The sequence below is a fragment of the Podarcis gaigeae genome (genome assembly GCF_964106915.1).
Source record: "Podarcis gaigeae genome assembly, chromosome: 14".
Taxonomy (NCBI): domain Eukaryota; kingdom Metazoa; phylum Chordata; class Lepidosauria; order Squamata; family Lacertidae; genus Podarcis; species Podarcis gaigeae.
Window position 1 is genome coordinate 24,560,007 of NC_139690.1, and position 18,271 is coordinate 24,578,277.

Sequence of the window (18,271 nt, forward strand, 5' to 3'; positions counted from 1 at the left end):
TTGTGCCACCACAGCTCCTACCATTGGCCTTGTTGGCTGGAGTTGATGGGATATGAGAGTTTAGTAGCATGGGGTGTGTGTGTGTGCATGCACGCACACCAGGTTGAGGAAAGCTTGTCTGGAGGGACATACAATTTTATTCCTTAGGGTGCTTGCACTGTTGTACTGAAATGGTCTTCTGTAACCCACTCTGATCATACCATATTGGCAGAAAACACTTTGCTTAGGCACTGGCATGTATCCAAGATGTACACAAGAGTATTAACAAAATTAATGGTGCCCAGATAGTCATATCTATTCATTTTGATGGGTCTACTCAGAGCAGGACCAGAACTGGATACATGATGACCCTATGACCAGAGAGGCAGTATTGTACAGTGGTACCTTGGGTTAAGAACTTAACTTAACCTGAAACTGTTGTTAACCTGAAGCACCACTTTAGCTAATGGGGCCTCCTGCTGCTGCCACGCCGCCGGAGCACGATTTCTGTTCTCATCCTGAAGCAAAGTTCTTAAACCGAGGTACTATTTCTGGGTTAGCGGAGTCTGTAACCTGAAGCATCTGTAACCCGAGGTACAACTGTATAGTGTTATGGAGTGTTGGACAAGGACCTTGGAGATAAAATCTCGCCCCCCCCCAAACTGTGAAGCTCACTGGCTTACCTTGGACTACGCACTGCCTCTCAGTTTAGTCTACCCCACAGGGTCGTTGTGCGGATAATATGGAGAGGCGGGGAACAGTATGCTCCTTGGAAGAAAGGTGTGATATAAACGTCGTAATAATAACAGTGACTCTGGGATGAGCCCATTTAATGAGCTCAGGCCTTGAAGGAAGGGCGATCCTGGCCATCCAAGGCTTGCTTGGAAGCGGAACCGCACAGGACCGGGTTGACATTAACCCCGTCTCCTCCTTCGTCACACCCTTAAATATTGCCCTCGGCGCTCACCTTTGGGTGCTCTACCTTAAAAAAAAGAAAAGAAACCGTGACGGAGGCGGGGAGGGGCAATTCTGGATCTCCTCGTGCCATGATGACTCGGCACTGCAGGCGAAAAGGAGCGCGGCGGAAGCCCTCTGCACTTGCGCAGGGGCCCTCTTGACGCCCAGGCCCATCTGCTGCCCGTTCCTTCCTGGCCGCGGCGGCTCCTCCTCTGCCCGCCCCTCCGCGTGCCCTGATCCGGCTCATCGGGGACGAGAAGCGGTGGGAGGCCGGGCAGCAGGCGGAAGCGAGGAGGGAAGGACGCGCAGCCAGCAGCTGAGTCCGCCTCTGCCTGCTCCTCTCCCGGCCACCATGCGCACCTTCCCGGGCGCCGTGGCGGCCTTGCTCTGGCTCTCGCTCCTGCTCGTCCTGCCCGCCTTGGGCGCCGTGGCTCCTCCGCCAAGCGTCTCCGCTGCTGCCGCCGCTTCCTCCTCCTCGGGCTCCGGCTCCAACAGCTCGGGGCTCTCGGAGCCGCCGGCCGGGAACCGCAGCGAGGGCGCCCAGCGGAGCCCCATGTGGGCTTTGCTGCGGGACTTGCCTGCGCTCAAGGCCGCCGTCATCGGGGCTTGCGCCGCCAGCGTGGGGCTCATCGCCTGCCTGCTCCTCCGCGTCCTCAGGTGCGTAGTTGGGGGTTGCCAGCTGCTTCCGCAGCCCGAGGCTCCTCTGCCTTTTGCAGCGCAGAACTGGAGCGGCCGCGAGCCTGCTGGGTTGGCAGGCTGCAGTGGGCGCAGGAGGAGGCCAGGCCGGGAGCCCCCCCATCCACACCCAGTCCGGCTCATAGCTGTCAACTTTCAGATTTGAAAATAAGGGATCAGCAGCCTCGAAAATAAGGGATCAGCAGCCTCACCTGTCCTGGGGACAGTCTAACAATCCGGGATAGCAGCGGGAAACGGAATAAGGGAATTTCCCGCAAAAAAGAGGGAAGGTTGACAGCTATGGTCCAGCTTGGTTCTTTGGCACCCTTGGGCAAGGGGGTGGGTGATGGTGGGCCGGAGTGGAGGGTGGCATCTAAAGGCGGCAGGACAATTGGAGGCTTTGTCTGGTACGCCCAGAGTACTTTGTGCACATTAGAAATGTCTTTTATCAGATTGCACATTCTTTTGAATGGGCGATGTGCATGTTTCATGTTGCTCCTGTAAACTGCTTTTGTTTCCCTTCGGGCGAAAGGCCGATATAAATCTCAAGTGAATAAATTACCTTGGTAATCTTTATGATGATTCAGAAAGGTAGGCTAGTATCAGTTGTCCACTATATTACAAAGTGGCGATAAAAGGTTTGCTTCTTTAGCTGCTTGCCAATAGTACTTTCTAGTTAAATAGCGCCCTGCCCTTTTAAAAAAAAGTATTTACAGCACAATCCTCTACAACGCTTACTCAGAAGTAAACCCCGCCACCTTCAGCGGGGCTTATTCTCAAGCAACTTATGTTGGATTGCCGCCTTAATATGCTTTATGTACATCAAATCGGTAATCTTAACAACAGCCCTGTAAGGTAGGTCAGTATTCATTATTCTCATGTTGTAAGGGTTGGGGCTCACTGTGAAATAACTTTGTTTCTTAAAAGACTAGTCAGTATTGGCACCAGTGCTTTAGCATGTCCAAACTTCTTTGTTCTGATATTTATTTGCAGGCTTCCTCAACCTAGTGCCTGCAGATGTTGGACTACAACTCCCACCAGCCCCAGACAGCATGGCAAATGGTGGGGGATGATGGAGGCTGTAGTCCAACAAGATCTGGAGGGCTCCAGACCAGGGAAGGCTTATTTATTGTACTATTCCCTTAGAGCTGGAAGTTGTTCATAGAAATCTGCATCTTCAGAAGTCTTATTCTTAACATTAAGGGGAAAAAACCCATTGCAAAATAGGCTTTCCTGTACCAGGGGTCAGCAAACTTTTTCAGCAGGGGGCCAGTCCACTGTCCCTCAGACCTTGTGGGGGGCCAGACTATATTTTGTGGGGGGAAATGAATGAATTCCTATGCCCCACAAATAAACCAGAGATCCATCTTAAATAAAAGCACACATTCTACTCATGTAAAAACACCAGGCAGGCCCCACAAATAATCCAGAGATGCATTTTAAATAAAAGGACACATTCTACTCATGTAAAAACACACTGATTCCTGGACCGTCCGTCGGCCGGATTGAGAAGGTGATTGGGCCGGATCTGGCCCCTGGGCCTTAGTTTGCCTACCATGTCCTATACGAACTCAGTAAACCTTGTTGCAACCCTTTAAGAAAGTTGGGCTGTATTTATTATTATTACCATGTTCCAGCTGAGAGTGACTTGCCTATTCCCCCATTTCTTTTCATATCTACCATGAAAACTGCATTTCTTTAAATGGGGGGTGGGGTGGAGATAGGATTCCCCTTTCAGGGGTCTTTTTTGCTCCCCATCTTTACTGGACCCTCCATGTTTTGGAGGGGTGCTCTCTGCCTTTTGCAAGCTTTGCTGTACATGTGTGTGTGTGTTTTGAAAAGACCTATCAGAGTTGTATCTCTCTCATAATTGAATCGTAGTTTCTTGAGCAGAGTTTACACAAGGTGCAAGGTACCCAACCTTGTTCCAACAGAGATTCCCTGGGGAATGGCAGTAAGGAAAGTCACTTCCTTTTTTTGTTTTTAAAATAATCTTTATTCTTGTTATACATTAATTTACATTAAACTATACACATACCAAACCACATATTGCATACATACAAACATCACACCCCCAATACATACCCAACATACCTACAATCTGACGTTTACACCACACAAAGTAGACTTCCGACTTACTCTCCTTGAGCTTTGTTACTAATCATATCTCTATACACATGTCATGTTTGTTCTTCTGCTTTTTCTTAACAATTATCTAAACGAGTGTTACTAAAACATCTCTTTATTTACAAGGTTTAATCTATGTCTGCCAGGAGGCTTGCGTTGTCAGTATAATTTTTGAGATATTCTTTGAATATTGACCATTCTTCATTGACTTTTTGAACAGTATAGGAAAAGTCACTTCCAATGCAGAGATAAGGAGTCCTGTGACAGCCCCACCTGGACAGCTTCCCGCTGTTTGCACACTTCCAGTGGTAAACTGGACCAAGTGCTGCGCTAAGTGGGACTTTGGCTCGATCCCACAAGTCTTTTCTTAGCTTTTCATGCTGAAGCAGACCATTGGTCCATCTAGCTCAATACTGGCTACACTGACTGGCAGCAAGGACTTTCTAGGGCAAGGTTTCCCAAACTTGAATCTCCAGCTGATTTTGGACTACAGTTCCCACCATCCCTGACTAGCTCAGGATGATGGGATTTGTATTCCAAAAACAACTGGAAACCCAGTTCTAGGGTTTCAGACAAGGGTGTTTCTCAGGCCCTACCAGAAAGATGCTGGGGATTTAACCTGGGATGTTTTGCCACTGAGCTAAGGCTTTCCTTGCAGTCTCTCTTCTGATGGTACAGAGGACTAGGGATATCAGAAACTGTGGTAAAAGGATCAGACTATTTGCCTTTGGCTCAGTATTGGAGGTGACTCCCTAGAGTTCTTTCCCACTAACAGCTACCTGGTCCTTCTTAAATGGGAATGATTGGGAATTATATGTATGGTTGTCTGCATTCAAAACATGTCCCCTTCCACACCAAACTATGTTCCCCTGATGCCACATCAGTCTTGCTTGTCTTTGTGGATGTTTTTCTCTTTGCAGGATGCAACTGTGACCAAAGGTTACACTGCTTGCAAATATTTCTGAAAGCCGGTCATGTGTCTTTCCTGAAAAGAGGATTCTGCCTCTCCCAACAGGAATTCTTCTTGCTGGAGGAAAACAATAGTTGGAAATGCCTTTAGTGCTTTGGAGGCAAAAACAAGCAGCAGTTTTTTAAGTACACAGAGTTAAAACGCCCCTGGCCTGCCAGTGATCGTTGTGTTCCTGGGAACCTGTCTTTCTGGTATGAGTCATTCTCCTGTCATGTTGTCAAAAAGGAGAAGGCGCTGCAGGTGCAGTTGTCATGGAGGGGGTGAGGAAATGTCGTGGAAGGGATGAGGAAGCTGGGCTCTGAAGGTTACACTTCTGCACACACACACATACCCCGGCCCATTGCTAAATGTTTGAAGTTTGTATGATGTGGGTGTCAAAGGCCATAGCTCAGTGGCAGAATAATTGCTTTGCCTGCATAAGATCCCAAGTTCAATTCTTGGTGTCTCCAGGTGGGGCTAGGAAAGATCCTGTGCCTAAATCACTCAGAGTAAACACTACTAAGCTAAATGGGTGAATGGTCTGACGTTAAGTGTTTTCAGCTTTGTAAGTGATGGCCGGACCTTTAGGTTGACAATGATTTGTTATATGAGCGCCTTTTTGCAGCATTTGAAATTCGCCAGGCACATTTTGCACCTGGCTATTGGGGACGCGGGTGGCGCTGTGGGTTAAATCACAGAGCCTAGGACTTGCCGATCAGAAGGTTGGCGGTTCGAATCCCCGTGACAGGGTGAGCTCCCATTGCTTGGTCCCTGCTCCTGCCACCTAGCAGTTCAAAAGCATGTCAAAGTACAAGTAGATAAATAGGTACCACTCTGGCAGGAAGGTAAATGGTGTTTCCCTGCGCTGCTCTGGTTCACCAGAAGCGGCTTAGTCATGCTGGCCACAAGACCCGGAAGCTGTACGCCGGCTCCCTCAGCCAATAAAGCGAGATGAGCGCCGCATCCCCAGAGTCGGTCATGACTGGACCTAATGGTCAGGGGTCCCTTTACCTTTATTGTCCACTTGCAACCAAGTGAAGATGCCCGGGTGCAAGGATGGTGCCTGACGTCTTCACCATCTGGAGGTGCGTGTCATTGGATCTTGCCTGTTTTCACACACTAACAAGACATCTTGTAGAATTCTATCCATGATATTTGATCTGCACAATCAGGACAAATTTCAGGAACCAAAATGTCATACTGAAACTGTCTGGCCCTAAAATGACAGCTAGACATTCAGTTTTGGTGACTGTAACCCTGGTTTAAAGAACCATTTGGTGGCTAGCTTATATATCTGAGTTTCTAATGCTGCATCTGTGTTAAGTTTTTAAACAGTGTACTTTACATTGGATTGTTAACATTTCTAAGTTGCTGCAAGAGTTTTGCTGGAAGCAAGTCAGAAATTGAACTAAGAATAACAGCAACAATATAGGAAGCTGTCTTCTTCCAGGACAGATGTACCTCAGGGTTGATTGCATGGAATGGCAGTGATTCAGCTTTCCAAAATCTACCTGGAGATATTTGGGGCCAAATTCTGCATGGAAAGCCAGTGCTGTATCATGGAGCTGTGGCCGAGAGATGACTGGTCTGTTAATTTGACTCCTCTAAAGGAAGCCTGCAAATAGCCACTTGCCTGCTCACCTGTGGCACATACGAATTTTCTCCAGGTGATCAAGCAAGGAAGCTTCACACACAACACACCCACACCCATTGTTGCATTGATATATGTGATTGGAACTAGCAGCCTAGTAGAAACTAGGCTAGTGCTCATTTTGTGAAACTGATTGGCAAGGCTAACTTAGGTTGATATAGTATAATGCAGACTTAAATCAGTTTAGCAACCGTTCATTCACCAGGAAACTCTGGAAATAAGTTGTTTCACGGAGGGTGCTGAAAGCATGAATGGTACCACTTGAGGTTGTCAGGTGAACAGTCTTGTGACTTACGTCACTGAGACACTTGGAGCTTGCACTTGCGCAAACTGAGCCAAAAGTGTGTGTGTTTTTCTAGCCCTGCTCAGGGATATTCTGCATGCCTAAAGGCTACATGTGATTATGGCCAAGGTATAGCAATAATAAGGACGCAGGTGGCGCTGTGGGTTAAAGCCTCAGCACCTAGGACTTGCCGATTGAAAAGTCGGCGGTTCGAATCCCTGCGGCGGGGTGTGCTCCCGTCGTTCGGTCCCAGCGCCTGCCAACCTAGCAGTTCAAAAGCACCCCCGGGTGCAAGTAGATAAATAGGGACCGCTTACCAGTGGGAAGGTAAACGGCGTTTCCGTGTGCGGCTCTGGCTCGCCAGAGCAGCGATGTCACACTGGCCACGTGACCCGGAAGTGTCTCCGGACAGCGCTGGCCCCTGGCCTCTTAAGTGAGATGGGCGCACAACCCCAGAGTCTGTCAAGACTGGCCCGTACGGGCAGGGGTACCTTTACCTTTACCTTTTTATAGCAATAATATTGTGCATGACCAGAACTGGATGCAGTATCAAAAAGGTGGATGTGTTGCCCAACCTGTAATGGCCCCGCAGAAATCTTCTCATCGGCTTCAGGCCCTTTGTGACTTGTCAACAGGAATATACTGGGTATGTGGAACATGGAAAGGTAAATTGCTCCCTCCACGATGGGATGGGATCTGTACACTAACGAGCCGATGGCTTTCCAGCAGGGTTACACAAATTAACCCCACTTCAGCACCAGCTGAAGTGAAAAGGCTTAGCGATGTCACAGAAAGAGAACACTTTTGTAAAAAGCAGTAAAATGTATTGGCAGGGCTCCTCCCCTCGACGTTGCACTCTCAAATTTTGCCCTGCTCAAAAAGTGCCTGGTGTGTTGCCTTTCCTTGGAGTTTGGGTAGGCGAATCATCCTTTCCCCCTGCTCTGTTGACTTTGCCAAGAGGTATGTCGAAGGCATCCCAGTAGTGATGTATGGAAGTGAGAGCTGGACCATAAAGAAGGCTGATCGCCAAAGGCTTGATGCTTTTGAATGATGGTGCTGGAGGAGACTCTTGAGAGTCCCATGGACTGCAATAAGATCAAACCTCTCCATTCTGAAGGAAATCAGCCCTGAGTGCTCACTGGAAGGACAGATCGTGAAGCTGAGGCTCCAATACTTTGGCCACCTCATGAGAAGAGAAGACTCCCTGGAAAAGACCCTGATGTTGGGGAAGATGGAGGGCACAAGGAGAAGGCGACGACGGAGGACGAGATGGTTGGACAGTGTTCTCGAAGCTACCAGAATGAGTTTGACCAAGCTGTGGGAGGCAGTGGAAGACAGGAGTGCCTGGTCTGCTCTGGTCCATGGGGTCACGAAGAGTCAGACACGACTAAACGACTAAACAACAACATGTCGAAGGCTAGAAATGTGCAGCCTATTCTGCACTGGTGCCAGATTCATCATGGGCCCTTCCATGATTAATTTGGTTGGGGTGGGGAACCTGCAGCCTTCCAGATTCTGTTGTACTCCAACTTCCACCAGCCCTAGGTGATAGGATCATTAAGAATATAAGAAGACCGTGCTAGATTAGGCCAGTGGCCCATCCAGTCTAGCATCCTGTTCTCACAGTGGCCGGCCAGAAGCCTGTAGGAAACCTGCAAGCAGGACCTGGGGCAAGAGCTCTTTCCACTCCTGTGGTTTCCAGAAACTAGGAAACCAAGTTGGTGGCCATCACTGCCTCCTGTGGGAGAGAGTTCCATAGCTGAACTATTTACATCAGGGGCCAGCAATTTTTTCAGCAGGGGGCCGGTTCACTGTGCCTCAGACCTTGTGGGGGGCCGGACTATATTTTTTTTTGGGGGGGAAATGAACGAATTCCTATGCCCCACAAATAACCCAGAGATGCATTTTTTAAAAAGCACACATTCTACTCATGTAAAAACACCAGGCAGGCCCCACAAATAACCCAGAGATGCATTTTTTAAAAAGCACACATTCTACTCATGTAAAAACATGCTGATTCCTTGAGCGTCCGTAGGCTGGATTGAGAAGGCGATTGGGCCGGATCCGGCCCCCAGGCCTTAGTTTGCCTACCCATGATTTATGTCTATGCCTAATGAGAAATGGCAACACAATTTCCCACGATTTTACTGGGGTGTGTGCATGGCGGAGGACAATTATTTCCAATATGGAGTGGGGCAGTCTCCCACCATCCATCAGCCCCCAACCAGTACAGCTGTGTTGGATGGGACTGATGGGAGTTACAGTCCCAAAGATATGGAGGGCATCAGGTAAGGGACAATGAATGTAGGGTCTCCTCCTTGTTTTAGCCTCATGAATGTATTGACCTGCAGCTGCAAGTATCAAGGACCGTATTTCTTCCTCCAATCTTGCTTCTCAAGAGTGGTGGTGCTGCCGGCTCAGAGTGGGAGGGGGCCACGTCTTGGGATCACGGGGTCAGGAGCGGATCCTTTTAATCCTGATGGCTGCCTGGCTAAAAATAGATTAAAGGCTGAAGAGCAGTCTGAGCAGCGGGCAAGCTGACAGCGAGCGATTGCAGCCTCTGCGTGATGGGGAGCAGCTGTTCTTCATGTGACTGAGTGCTTGGTCAGAATTAGGGCTGGTGAATGGAAAGGGCTGAGTGAGAGTGGCCACAGACTCCACCTTTCTCCATCTTTCCCTCCCTCTCTCCTAGCTGTCTTCTTGCTGAGTTCTAAGTTTAAGCATCCAGATTAGGGGGGGGGGGGGGACGTGAAGAGAGAAAGCCAAGGTCATTCTGGGAGGTGGTGAGAAAGATGGCTTATAATAATCGCTTGGCAAGCATTTGTACCAGAGGAGTACCCATGCTCCCTGGGACCTATTCAGCTTACAGCCTTAGTACTGCTATGACTGTTCCTGCTGCTACTACTGCTCTGATTTATATGGCACCATCAGCATACGTGATGCATCAACAGGACAGGCCATTGCTCTATGCAGCTTACTGTTATAATACCATTACTAGTTACATGGCACTATCAGTGTGCATGGCCCAGGAAGATGATAGGTCCCTGCCCCAAGTGGCTTGCAATTTAAAATTCAGTGTAGGGGCAATAGAAAAGGGAGAGAGGTGAAGCTAGGGATAAACAGAGGAATGGTTGTTTACACAGCATGTTACTGTATTTGGGTGACCATGTGTCTGACTACAGAGGCTGGCCTTCTGCTTGAAAGTCTGGATAAAGTATTTTCCCCTTTTAAAAATCACAAAACTCACCTTCACCGTACCTTGCAATAAGGAAGTTTATAATATGCACGGAAGTAAAACCATGTCTGTTGGTTGTAGTTGTTGTTGTTTTTAATCCATATCCCAAGGCAGGGAGGAGTAATTCTGATCAGTGTTAGTGATGGAGCAATCATACCTAGTGGATAGTGTTTGTTCTGGGCTAATTAATTGGGAATAAATAGGGTGATCTTGTGGACACTTCCTAAATGGGCTTGTAAAAGCTATATTGGTTTTTAATGGCTCATTATGTTTGTGGTTCATGGTAGTAATTTCAAAGAAGGTCTTTACAATGGCAGCTGAACAGATTAAGCAGCAGATCTCAAGGGTTGTTCAATCACTGGCAATTACAGTCCTTAAGTGATGCAGCTTAGCAAGCCCCAGATAGGTCTGTGCCCCAGTTGGGGTGCAGAGTGATGGTCCCTGCTATGGAAGATGGGGCTTCCTCATTTCTTAGCAGCATTCGTGCCTTTACAACCCAGGCAAATGAAAGCCTGTTCAAGTGTGAACACTGTGCTCCAGATAATCAGAGTCTTAACCATACCGGATTGCAACTCTTGAATCAGACCAACAAAGAGGCAAAATATTCTTGACATTAGAAGCTTCATGGGATTTGGCCTGAAGGCATCTAGAGACAAGTTCTGGTTTGAATTTGAACAAGGCCACACAGATGGGAATGAAAGCAGCCTGGAGGCTGCGCACAATTGCTTTGAGGGATTTGCAACAGGGTTAGTAGTTGTGCTAACCTGATGCAGGAGGAGCCCATCGGTTCCCACCAAGCTGTGTTCATGTACAGTGGTGCCTCGCAAGACGAAAAGAATCCGTTCCGCGAGGCTCTTCGTCTAGCGGTTTTTTCGTCTTGTGAAGCAAGCCGCTTAGCGGCTTTTAGCGGCTTAGCGGATAAGCGGATAAGCGGCTTAGCGGCTTAGAAAAAGGGGGGGAAAAGGGGAGAAAAGTTGGAAAAACTCGCAAGCCATTTTCGTCTTGCGAAGCAAGCTCATAGGGAAATTCGTCTTGCGAAGCGCCTCCAAAATGGAAAACCCTTTCGTCTAGCGGGTTTTTCGTCTTGCAAGGCATTCGTCTTGCGGGGCACCACTGTACTTGTAAATCAAACATAATTGCAAAAGGTAGTCGAATGAGTAGAGTGTGGTAGTCTGGTGAGCAGAGAATTTGCCTTGACACAGGCAGATCTGGGTTCAAATCCCCACATAGGATGATCTCTCTCTCCCCCCCCCCCCACCTACAAGTGTTTTCTCATACAGTCATACCTTGGTTCTTGAACGGAATCCATTCCGGAAGTCGGTTCGACTTTCAAAAACGTTCGAAAACCAAGACGAAGCTTCCAATGGCTGCAGGAGCTTCCTGCACTCAAGCAGAAGCTGTGTCAGCTGCGTCAGACATTTGGCTTCCGAAAAAAGTTCGCAAAGCGGAACACTTCTGGGTTTGTGGCGTTCGGGAGCCAAAACGTTCTATCGCAAGGTGTTCGGGATCCAAGGTACTACTGTATTAGCTGGAGCAACAATGAGAAGTTGAGAGTGGCTGGAAAAGTGGCCTGGTAACAGGGGTCTGTTGCATCTTTTTCTCCACTCGCATTTGGATGGGTTTAAATAAATTGTCAGTGTTTTGTTTCCACAATATCTGTGTACACCTACAATAAAATTTTCTTGCTGTTTTAGGTCTGGCAGGAAGATTAAAAAAACCCGCAAGTATGACATCATCACAACTCCAGCAGAACGGGTGGAAATGGCCCCTTTAAATGAAGATGATGAGGATGATGAAGATTCCACAGTGTTTGATATAAAATATAGGTAAGGAGAGGGGGAGGACAGTGTAAACATTATGAGTGAGTGGGTGGAACTTTTTAAAAGGGGGTTGATTCATTTAGAAATGAATAAATTGGACAGTACTTCACTACGAGATCTCCACCTAAGAAGATCAACCATTATTAGCACTTGTGGAATCTGATTAGTACAACCTTCCGCAACTCCATATGTTAATGAGTACAATTCCCATCAGTCCCAATATCATATGGCTATGCTGTCTGGGGGTTGATGAGGGTTGTAGTTATTAACATCTGGAGAGGGTACCAGCGTTGAAATTTAGGGAAAGGCTGCTTGAATTAGATCAGCCTCTACTGCGTACGAAGTCTGAGCCTCTGTTCATGCACCCCATCTTCAAGTTTAGTTACAAGCTGCAGATTTCGGTATCTTTCAATATGATGCCCTCCTTTTTTGTTGTTTTTAAAATACAGACCAAAGAAGAGTTCTGGAGAACTTGAAAAGTTGCTCACAACTTTGTGAGGGTTCGGTTGGTCCTAACAAAGGTATTAGCCTACTGCAGATTTTGGATTTGTTGCGGGCAGGGGTGGAAATTAGTGTGTGTTCCCTGCCACTCGCCTTTTCCGCTCCCCTTTACAAACAAGGCCTGGAATGTATTTGGTGGAGTCATTTCCAACTTTCTCTTGTGATGAAGAGCAAAGTAAGAGTAGCCCTGTCCAGCTCTGTGGGTCCTTGCAGGTCACCAAGGAAGCAGCTGTTAAGTCTGGATCAAGCACAAAGCATACAGGACCTTGGACAGCTCCAAGGAGCTTCTGGAGATGTTGTCTCTGCAGGGATCCTGAGCCAACTGAAGCTTTATACAGTGGTACCTCGGGTTAAGAACTTAATTCATTCTGGAGGTCCCTTCTTAACCTGAAACTGTTCTTAACCTGAAGCACCACTCTAGCTAATGGGGCCTCCCGCTGCCGCCACGCCGCCACTGCGAGATTTCTGTTCCCATCCTGAAGCAAAGTTCTTAACCCGAGGTGCTATTTCTGGGTTAGCGGAGTCTGTAACCTGAAGCATCTGTAACCCGAGGTACCACTATACTGGCTAGCAGGGAAAGTAGGCAGGGTCAGCTCCAAGTGGAGAGTAGGCAAGAACAGGACCCTGGCGTACTATGCTAAAGCATCTCCCGAGGCCAGCTACAAGAGATGTGGCCTCTGCAGGGAGCTGAACCTCTGTGTAGGCTTACCAGACTTGATGTGTGGTAGAGTCTGTGTTCCCTGGAGGAGCTGCCTGGCTAGTTATAGGACCCTCACCTTATTTTGTAGCGAGGTTGGGGGTTACAGAGGTACTGCAAGATACACAACCTCTGAGTTAGAGGATAGTGGCAAGGCTGTGTCCTTTGGCTGGAAGGGTTGTGAGGTTCTTTCCGCTGCTCTGCCACCTCCCGTAGGAAGTAGCTTGAGCCTCATCACTGTCCTCTGATGTGCATTTCAATGTCCCTGACAAAGGTCCGAGAAGGACTGATACAGTTGACAATGGCCAGCGCTTGCATCAACACAAGCTTGCCTCTCAACAAACCCTCACCTTGCAAGACGGTAGAACAGTACAAAAGGAGACAGTTGAATTCATCAAAACTTGGGATGCTTTTCCATCATAGCTGGATCTCCAGAGTACCTTTGTTCCTTCTGATAATAAAGGCCCCTTTAGATCAATACCCGTCCATAGAATATCCCCCCTTTCCAATGCACAGATGCCCTTTTGCATACAGACGCCGAGCATTGTGTTGTTCAAGGGTGTGTGCGTGCGTGCTGTTCTCTGGAGGTTGCTTTTAATTGGGTGTCTTGCAAGTGAGAGCTGAAGGGTCTTTTCTGTACACTGCTAGGTGGATTGTGTTGGGGGTGAAGCTTGTTTTTGAACACATTTATCTCTCAAGCAGGCTGACTTGCCTGCTTGGAAGGCATAATTGTTATTCCAAAATGGGATGTGGTGGCAGGGAGAAGGAAAGAAGGACAAATTTGCTGAGATGCTTAAACTCCAAGGTATAATAATAATAATAAAAAAACAATGACAACTACTCAAGATTGCAACAGCCAGCCTTGAATTTTCCACCATCATTGAACTGTTTCAGCCCAAGGGTAGAGGGAAGGAGGAGAAGCATCAAAAGGCTCTTTCTAAGGCAAGCGTCTTGCCTGGGTGATGTCCCTGGGTGCCATTAGGAGACAGATCCTGGGGCTGTTTCATGTAGTTCCCCAAAGTGCAAGAGTCCTGCTAGCACACTTTGGGAGAAAGAAATTGAAACTATTAAAGCCTCTTATTGGCCCCGAAGCCCCTCCCTCGGTTAGGAGGCATCAGCCACACCTTTGGGTCAGCAGTCATCCCTCCTGAAAGAGAGAGATGGAGCAGGTTCAGTCACTGCCCTGTCAGAGAGGTTGCCCACTGAGTCTCTCTGTGAGTTGCCATTCTGGAGGTGCCTCCTTCCGTTAATATATATGCTCAGTATTGTTTCTCTGGCATTGCCCATGTTGCCTATTTGTGGATAGTGAATGTGTTGCAAAATACCTCTGTCTTTGGCAAATGTACTTCTGTCTTTCTCTGCCTTTAGTTTTTGAATTATTATTATTATTGTCATCATCATCATCATCTTACATTAAAGTACATAACGTTTCTAAGCATATATTAAGAGAGAAGACAGCATGCAGGCTCACCATTTAATAGATTCAGCATGTTAAGGAAATAAGGATGGGGATGGTAGAGGAAAACAAACATTGAAGAAACTGCTCCTCCTTTGGCCAATGGTTGGGGCCACCTGTGGCTCCCCTTTGCTTTGTTTTACTTCCTGGGAGGCAAGGGGTGCAGCATCCCGGTGGACACTTGGCCCTTTGGCCAATGCCAGAATGTGCCTCCCTTTAACTTGGCTGTCTCAGGTATTTGGCAGCGGGAGCAAAGTATTCCCCACCCCATGCATGTTGGGGAGCCACAAACTCCCTTCAGCTGCTCCTTCTCTGACTGCTTGACAGAGCCAAGCTGGTTGCCCACTGCCCAAAATGGGTTTGGAGCAAAGAGACTAGGTTGGCCACATACCCAGCTTTTGAGGATGGCCTGCATCTTGTTAAATTTTATGAGACACACTTCTCTGCTGTTTCTAATTATTTCATTTCTCTTCCTCGCTTTCTTCAGGTGAGGCTGTTGCACAAGGCTCATCAGGATGGAGGTCTCCTGTCAAGAACCTTGCAAGAACCTTGGCAACAGAGGGGAAAAGGAAGACAGAACCTTAGCATCAACGAAACTTACAATTTTCCACTGTTCCAAATATATATACAAATATGATTTATGAAGGATTTTGACAGGAGACAGCTGAGCATTGGGCATATACATTGCTACTATGTTCCTGGGTACCAGGTTGGAAGAACTGGAGGTGGTTTTCCTTCTGGACTGCTTTTCAACTGGAAAAAAATCCTCTCTCTTTTTTTTGTTACAGATTTGGTTACCTGCAACGTTTGTAGGCCAACCCAGAGGCCTAGTTATTAGGAGTGCCAGTTTTGTTTGAAGGCACCCAGGCTAACCAACAAACTCTCTGATCAGAAGTGCTAAACTTAGATGGATGGTTATTCTCCATGGCACCTGAAACGCCTGGCATTGTGTGGTTCTGGGTTGTAGCAACCTCTGCTCATCTCACGGAAGCTCAGGACTTGTGCAAACTCTGCTGAATTGATTGAACCTGTGTATTGATGTGTGGATGTGTGTGTGTTTTGCTTTTTGTGGGTGCGATGTGGGCCGCTGTGATGACTTGCTACTACTACTGATAACAATTGCACTAATCATCTGCTCTTGCAATAAGGCTCTCTGCCGTCTCTCTAAGGGGATATCTCCACAATCCTCTGGGGAGGGGGAAATCTGAGACGCAGGGGGAGAAAAACCCAGCCAGTTCAGGAGGAAAGGAAAGATCTGTTTTGGCAGCCCCTTGCTCCTCTTTCCTTATTCCTGAGGAAGTCAAACCTTACTGCTGGGGGGGGGGGGCTCACCTGTGACCCTGTGGATGTTGTTTTCACCGTTGGCTGTGCTGGCTGGGGCTAAAGGGAGTTGGGAGTCCAGAAACCTCTGGAGAACTGCAGGTTCCCGATTCCTGCCTTACACTGAGTGCTGTTTTGTGTCTGTGTCTCCCTCTGCCTGTGAGTCGCCTCTCTCTCACCTCCTCTATTGTATTTCACGACAATCTGCAGTGAGGCTATTAAAGAGCAATTAGGATAGTTTTGCTTTTTTGCGTTGTCATGTGCTCCTGGTCAAATATTCTTGTTACCAACCAAAATGATTTTTAACATTTTTTCAGCTTTGGTCAATCAGGGTCCAGCTTTTGCAATGCATAACACAAAGATAAATACAGTGGAACCTCGGAAGTCGAATGTAAGCCATTCCTGAAGGACGTTCGACATCCGAAATGTTTGAATTCCGAGGTGCGGCTTCCGATTGGCTGACAGCTAGGCTTTTTGCAGATGGTAAGCCACATAGGACATTTGGGTTCCGAGGAACGTTCGAAAACTTGGACACTTTTTGGTTTTCAATGTTTGGGAGCCAGAACGTTCAGGAACGGAGTGGTTCGAGAACTGAGGTTCCACTGTAGCTGGTCTCTTTTCCAGCACAGACCAAGTTACCTCTTTGCCATTGTTAACACAACTGCATGTTTTACCACGTGTCTCTTTGAAAGACTTCATCTTCTGTGCAAAGCAGCCTGGAGAGAACAGTTCCCCTTTGCAATGGCCCTCCCTTTCTCGGCTACATTTCCCTCAGTCCAGGTTGCAGTCTTCTGTTCCAGCAGCCTCTCATTCACCCTGAGACTATGGTGGTACTATTATCAAAATCTTCTCTGCATCCTCATGGAGGGATGCTGACTTCTTTTGATGTTCTGTTCCCAGAACTGGACACTTAGTAGAGGTCAGCGTTAACAGACCTGCTGCTCTTTGAGAAAGGGATTGTTTTAATCCTCTCTGCATTGCTGCCTTCTGTCCAGTGAACTTAACCTGCCCTTCTTGGGACGTAGGTTGAGAAATATTCAGGGCTGGCCACGGGAGGCCTGCCTTTTGCTTCTTTCCTGTCACACAGAAACCGAAAACCTCTCATCAACTCTTAGGATTTCCTGATAGCTTGGAACTGGGTGGAGTTCTCCATGGGTGGGTGTTATTCTTGGGGCAGATTTCAAATAAAATAGAACTGTTTTGAGAAAACCCTTGATGTCAGCTCCTCCTTGGAGGGACAAGGCTGATGTTCGTCTCCCCCTGCCCTTAAAAATGTGTATCTGGTTGCTGCCAAGTTTTGTCTTTTGAACATACAGAGTGGGATTAAATCCTTGCTCACCAGTGATGGTTAAATCCTGCTGCATTGGCAGTGACTGTAGACCAGGCATGTCCAAAGTCAGTTTAGGGGTCTAAACCGGCCCCCTGTGGCAGTTTATTTCCCGGGGTAAAAGCCTAAAAAAACTCAACAACTTCAATCGTAAAAGGTCAACAACTTTGGTTGGCCGTTTGGTCGGTCCTCATGGGTGTTCACTTCATCAAATCTGGCCCTCTTTGAAAAGAGTTTGGACACCCCTGCTGTAGACCCCTCAACCCTACCCCAAGCATCAGCTAGGTGAGATTCTGGATTTGATGGTCTTGTAGTAAGCCAATCCTGCTGTGTTTGGGTCCCTATTCTATTGTGTGAGTCCCTGAACCTCTGCCCTCAAGTCTTCCCTTGTTCATACTCCCAATTGTCATCTCAGACAAGCTGCCCTGAAAGATCTTGGCCCTTGCCCGAGATCTTGCCTTTTCTTCAAGATCTCCCTTCCATATGTGGAAAATGGCAAATATTTACTTGAGATGGTGCTTGTGAGGGCGAATGGGTTCAAGATTGTCAGGCTCATGATTTCTCTATCTCCGTTAGCCTACCTGGCTTTATTTATTCTCATTAGAAAAAGTTACAGGCCGCTTAATCAAAAGGTGACCTAAGCAGTGGACCTAATAAAACACAGATAAAATCAGTAAAACTTTTGAAAACAAATACACAGAGCTATGTATATGTCTGGGTAGGATTGCTTGAAATTTGAGGAATGTAAGCTTAAAAAGGGACATGGGTGGCGCTGTGGGTTAAACCACAGAGCCTAGGACTTGGCGATCATAAGGTCAGCGGTTCGAATCCCCGGGACGGGGTGAGCTCCCGTTGCTCAGTCACTGCTCCTGCAAACCTAGCAGTTCGAAAGCATGTCAAAGTGCAAGTAGATAAATAGGTACCGCTTTGGCAGGAAGGTAAACTGTGTTTCCGTGCACTGCTCTGGTTTGCCAGAAGTGGCTTAGTCATGCTGGCCACATGACCTGGAAGCTGTACACCGGCTCCCTCAGCCAATAAAGCGAGATGAGCGCCGCAACCCCAGAGTCGGCCACAACTGGACCTAATGGTCAGGAGTCCTTTTACCTTTACCTTTTAAGCTTAAAAAGAAAGCAGATTCCTGGTCTGAGGTACTTGATGACGGTGATTTTATATACCACCCTTAAGGATAAGATGTGAGGGCGGTTCACAGAATAAAATACAGGATAAAAACATATACATGATTAAAACAAAACAGCAAAATGTTAACCCTCCCTTCCCACTTAGAATCTAAACT

General features: G+C 47.5%; 1 protein-coding gene across 2 annotated transcripts; it reads left to right on the forward strand.

Annotated features, from left to right (window-relative positions):
* Nucleotides 1–691: 691 nt before the first annotated feature.
* On the forward strand, nucleotides 692–15,887 carry FAM174B (family with sequence similarity 174 member B). 2 transcript variants are annotated; one of them, XM_083713266.1, is made up of 4 exons: nucleotides 692–1,593; nucleotides 11,551–11,682; nucleotides 12,126–12,197; nucleotides 14,818–15,887. In XM_083713266.1, exons 1-3 carry the CDS (start codon nucleotides 812–814, stop codon nucleotides 12,172–12,174), a joined length of 963 nt encoding a protein of 320 aa, XP_083569392.1. In that variant the 5' UTR covers nucleotides 692–811; the 3' UTR covers nucleotides 12,175–12,197; nucleotides 14,818–15,887. The 2 variants fall into 2 exon arrangements, with proteins under 2 accessions (XP_083569392.1, XP_083569393.1); XM_083713267.1 differs by lacking the exon at nucleotides 12,126–12,197 and having other exon boundaries at nucleotides 707–1,593.
* Nucleotides 15,888–18,271: the final 2,384 nt, after the last annotated feature.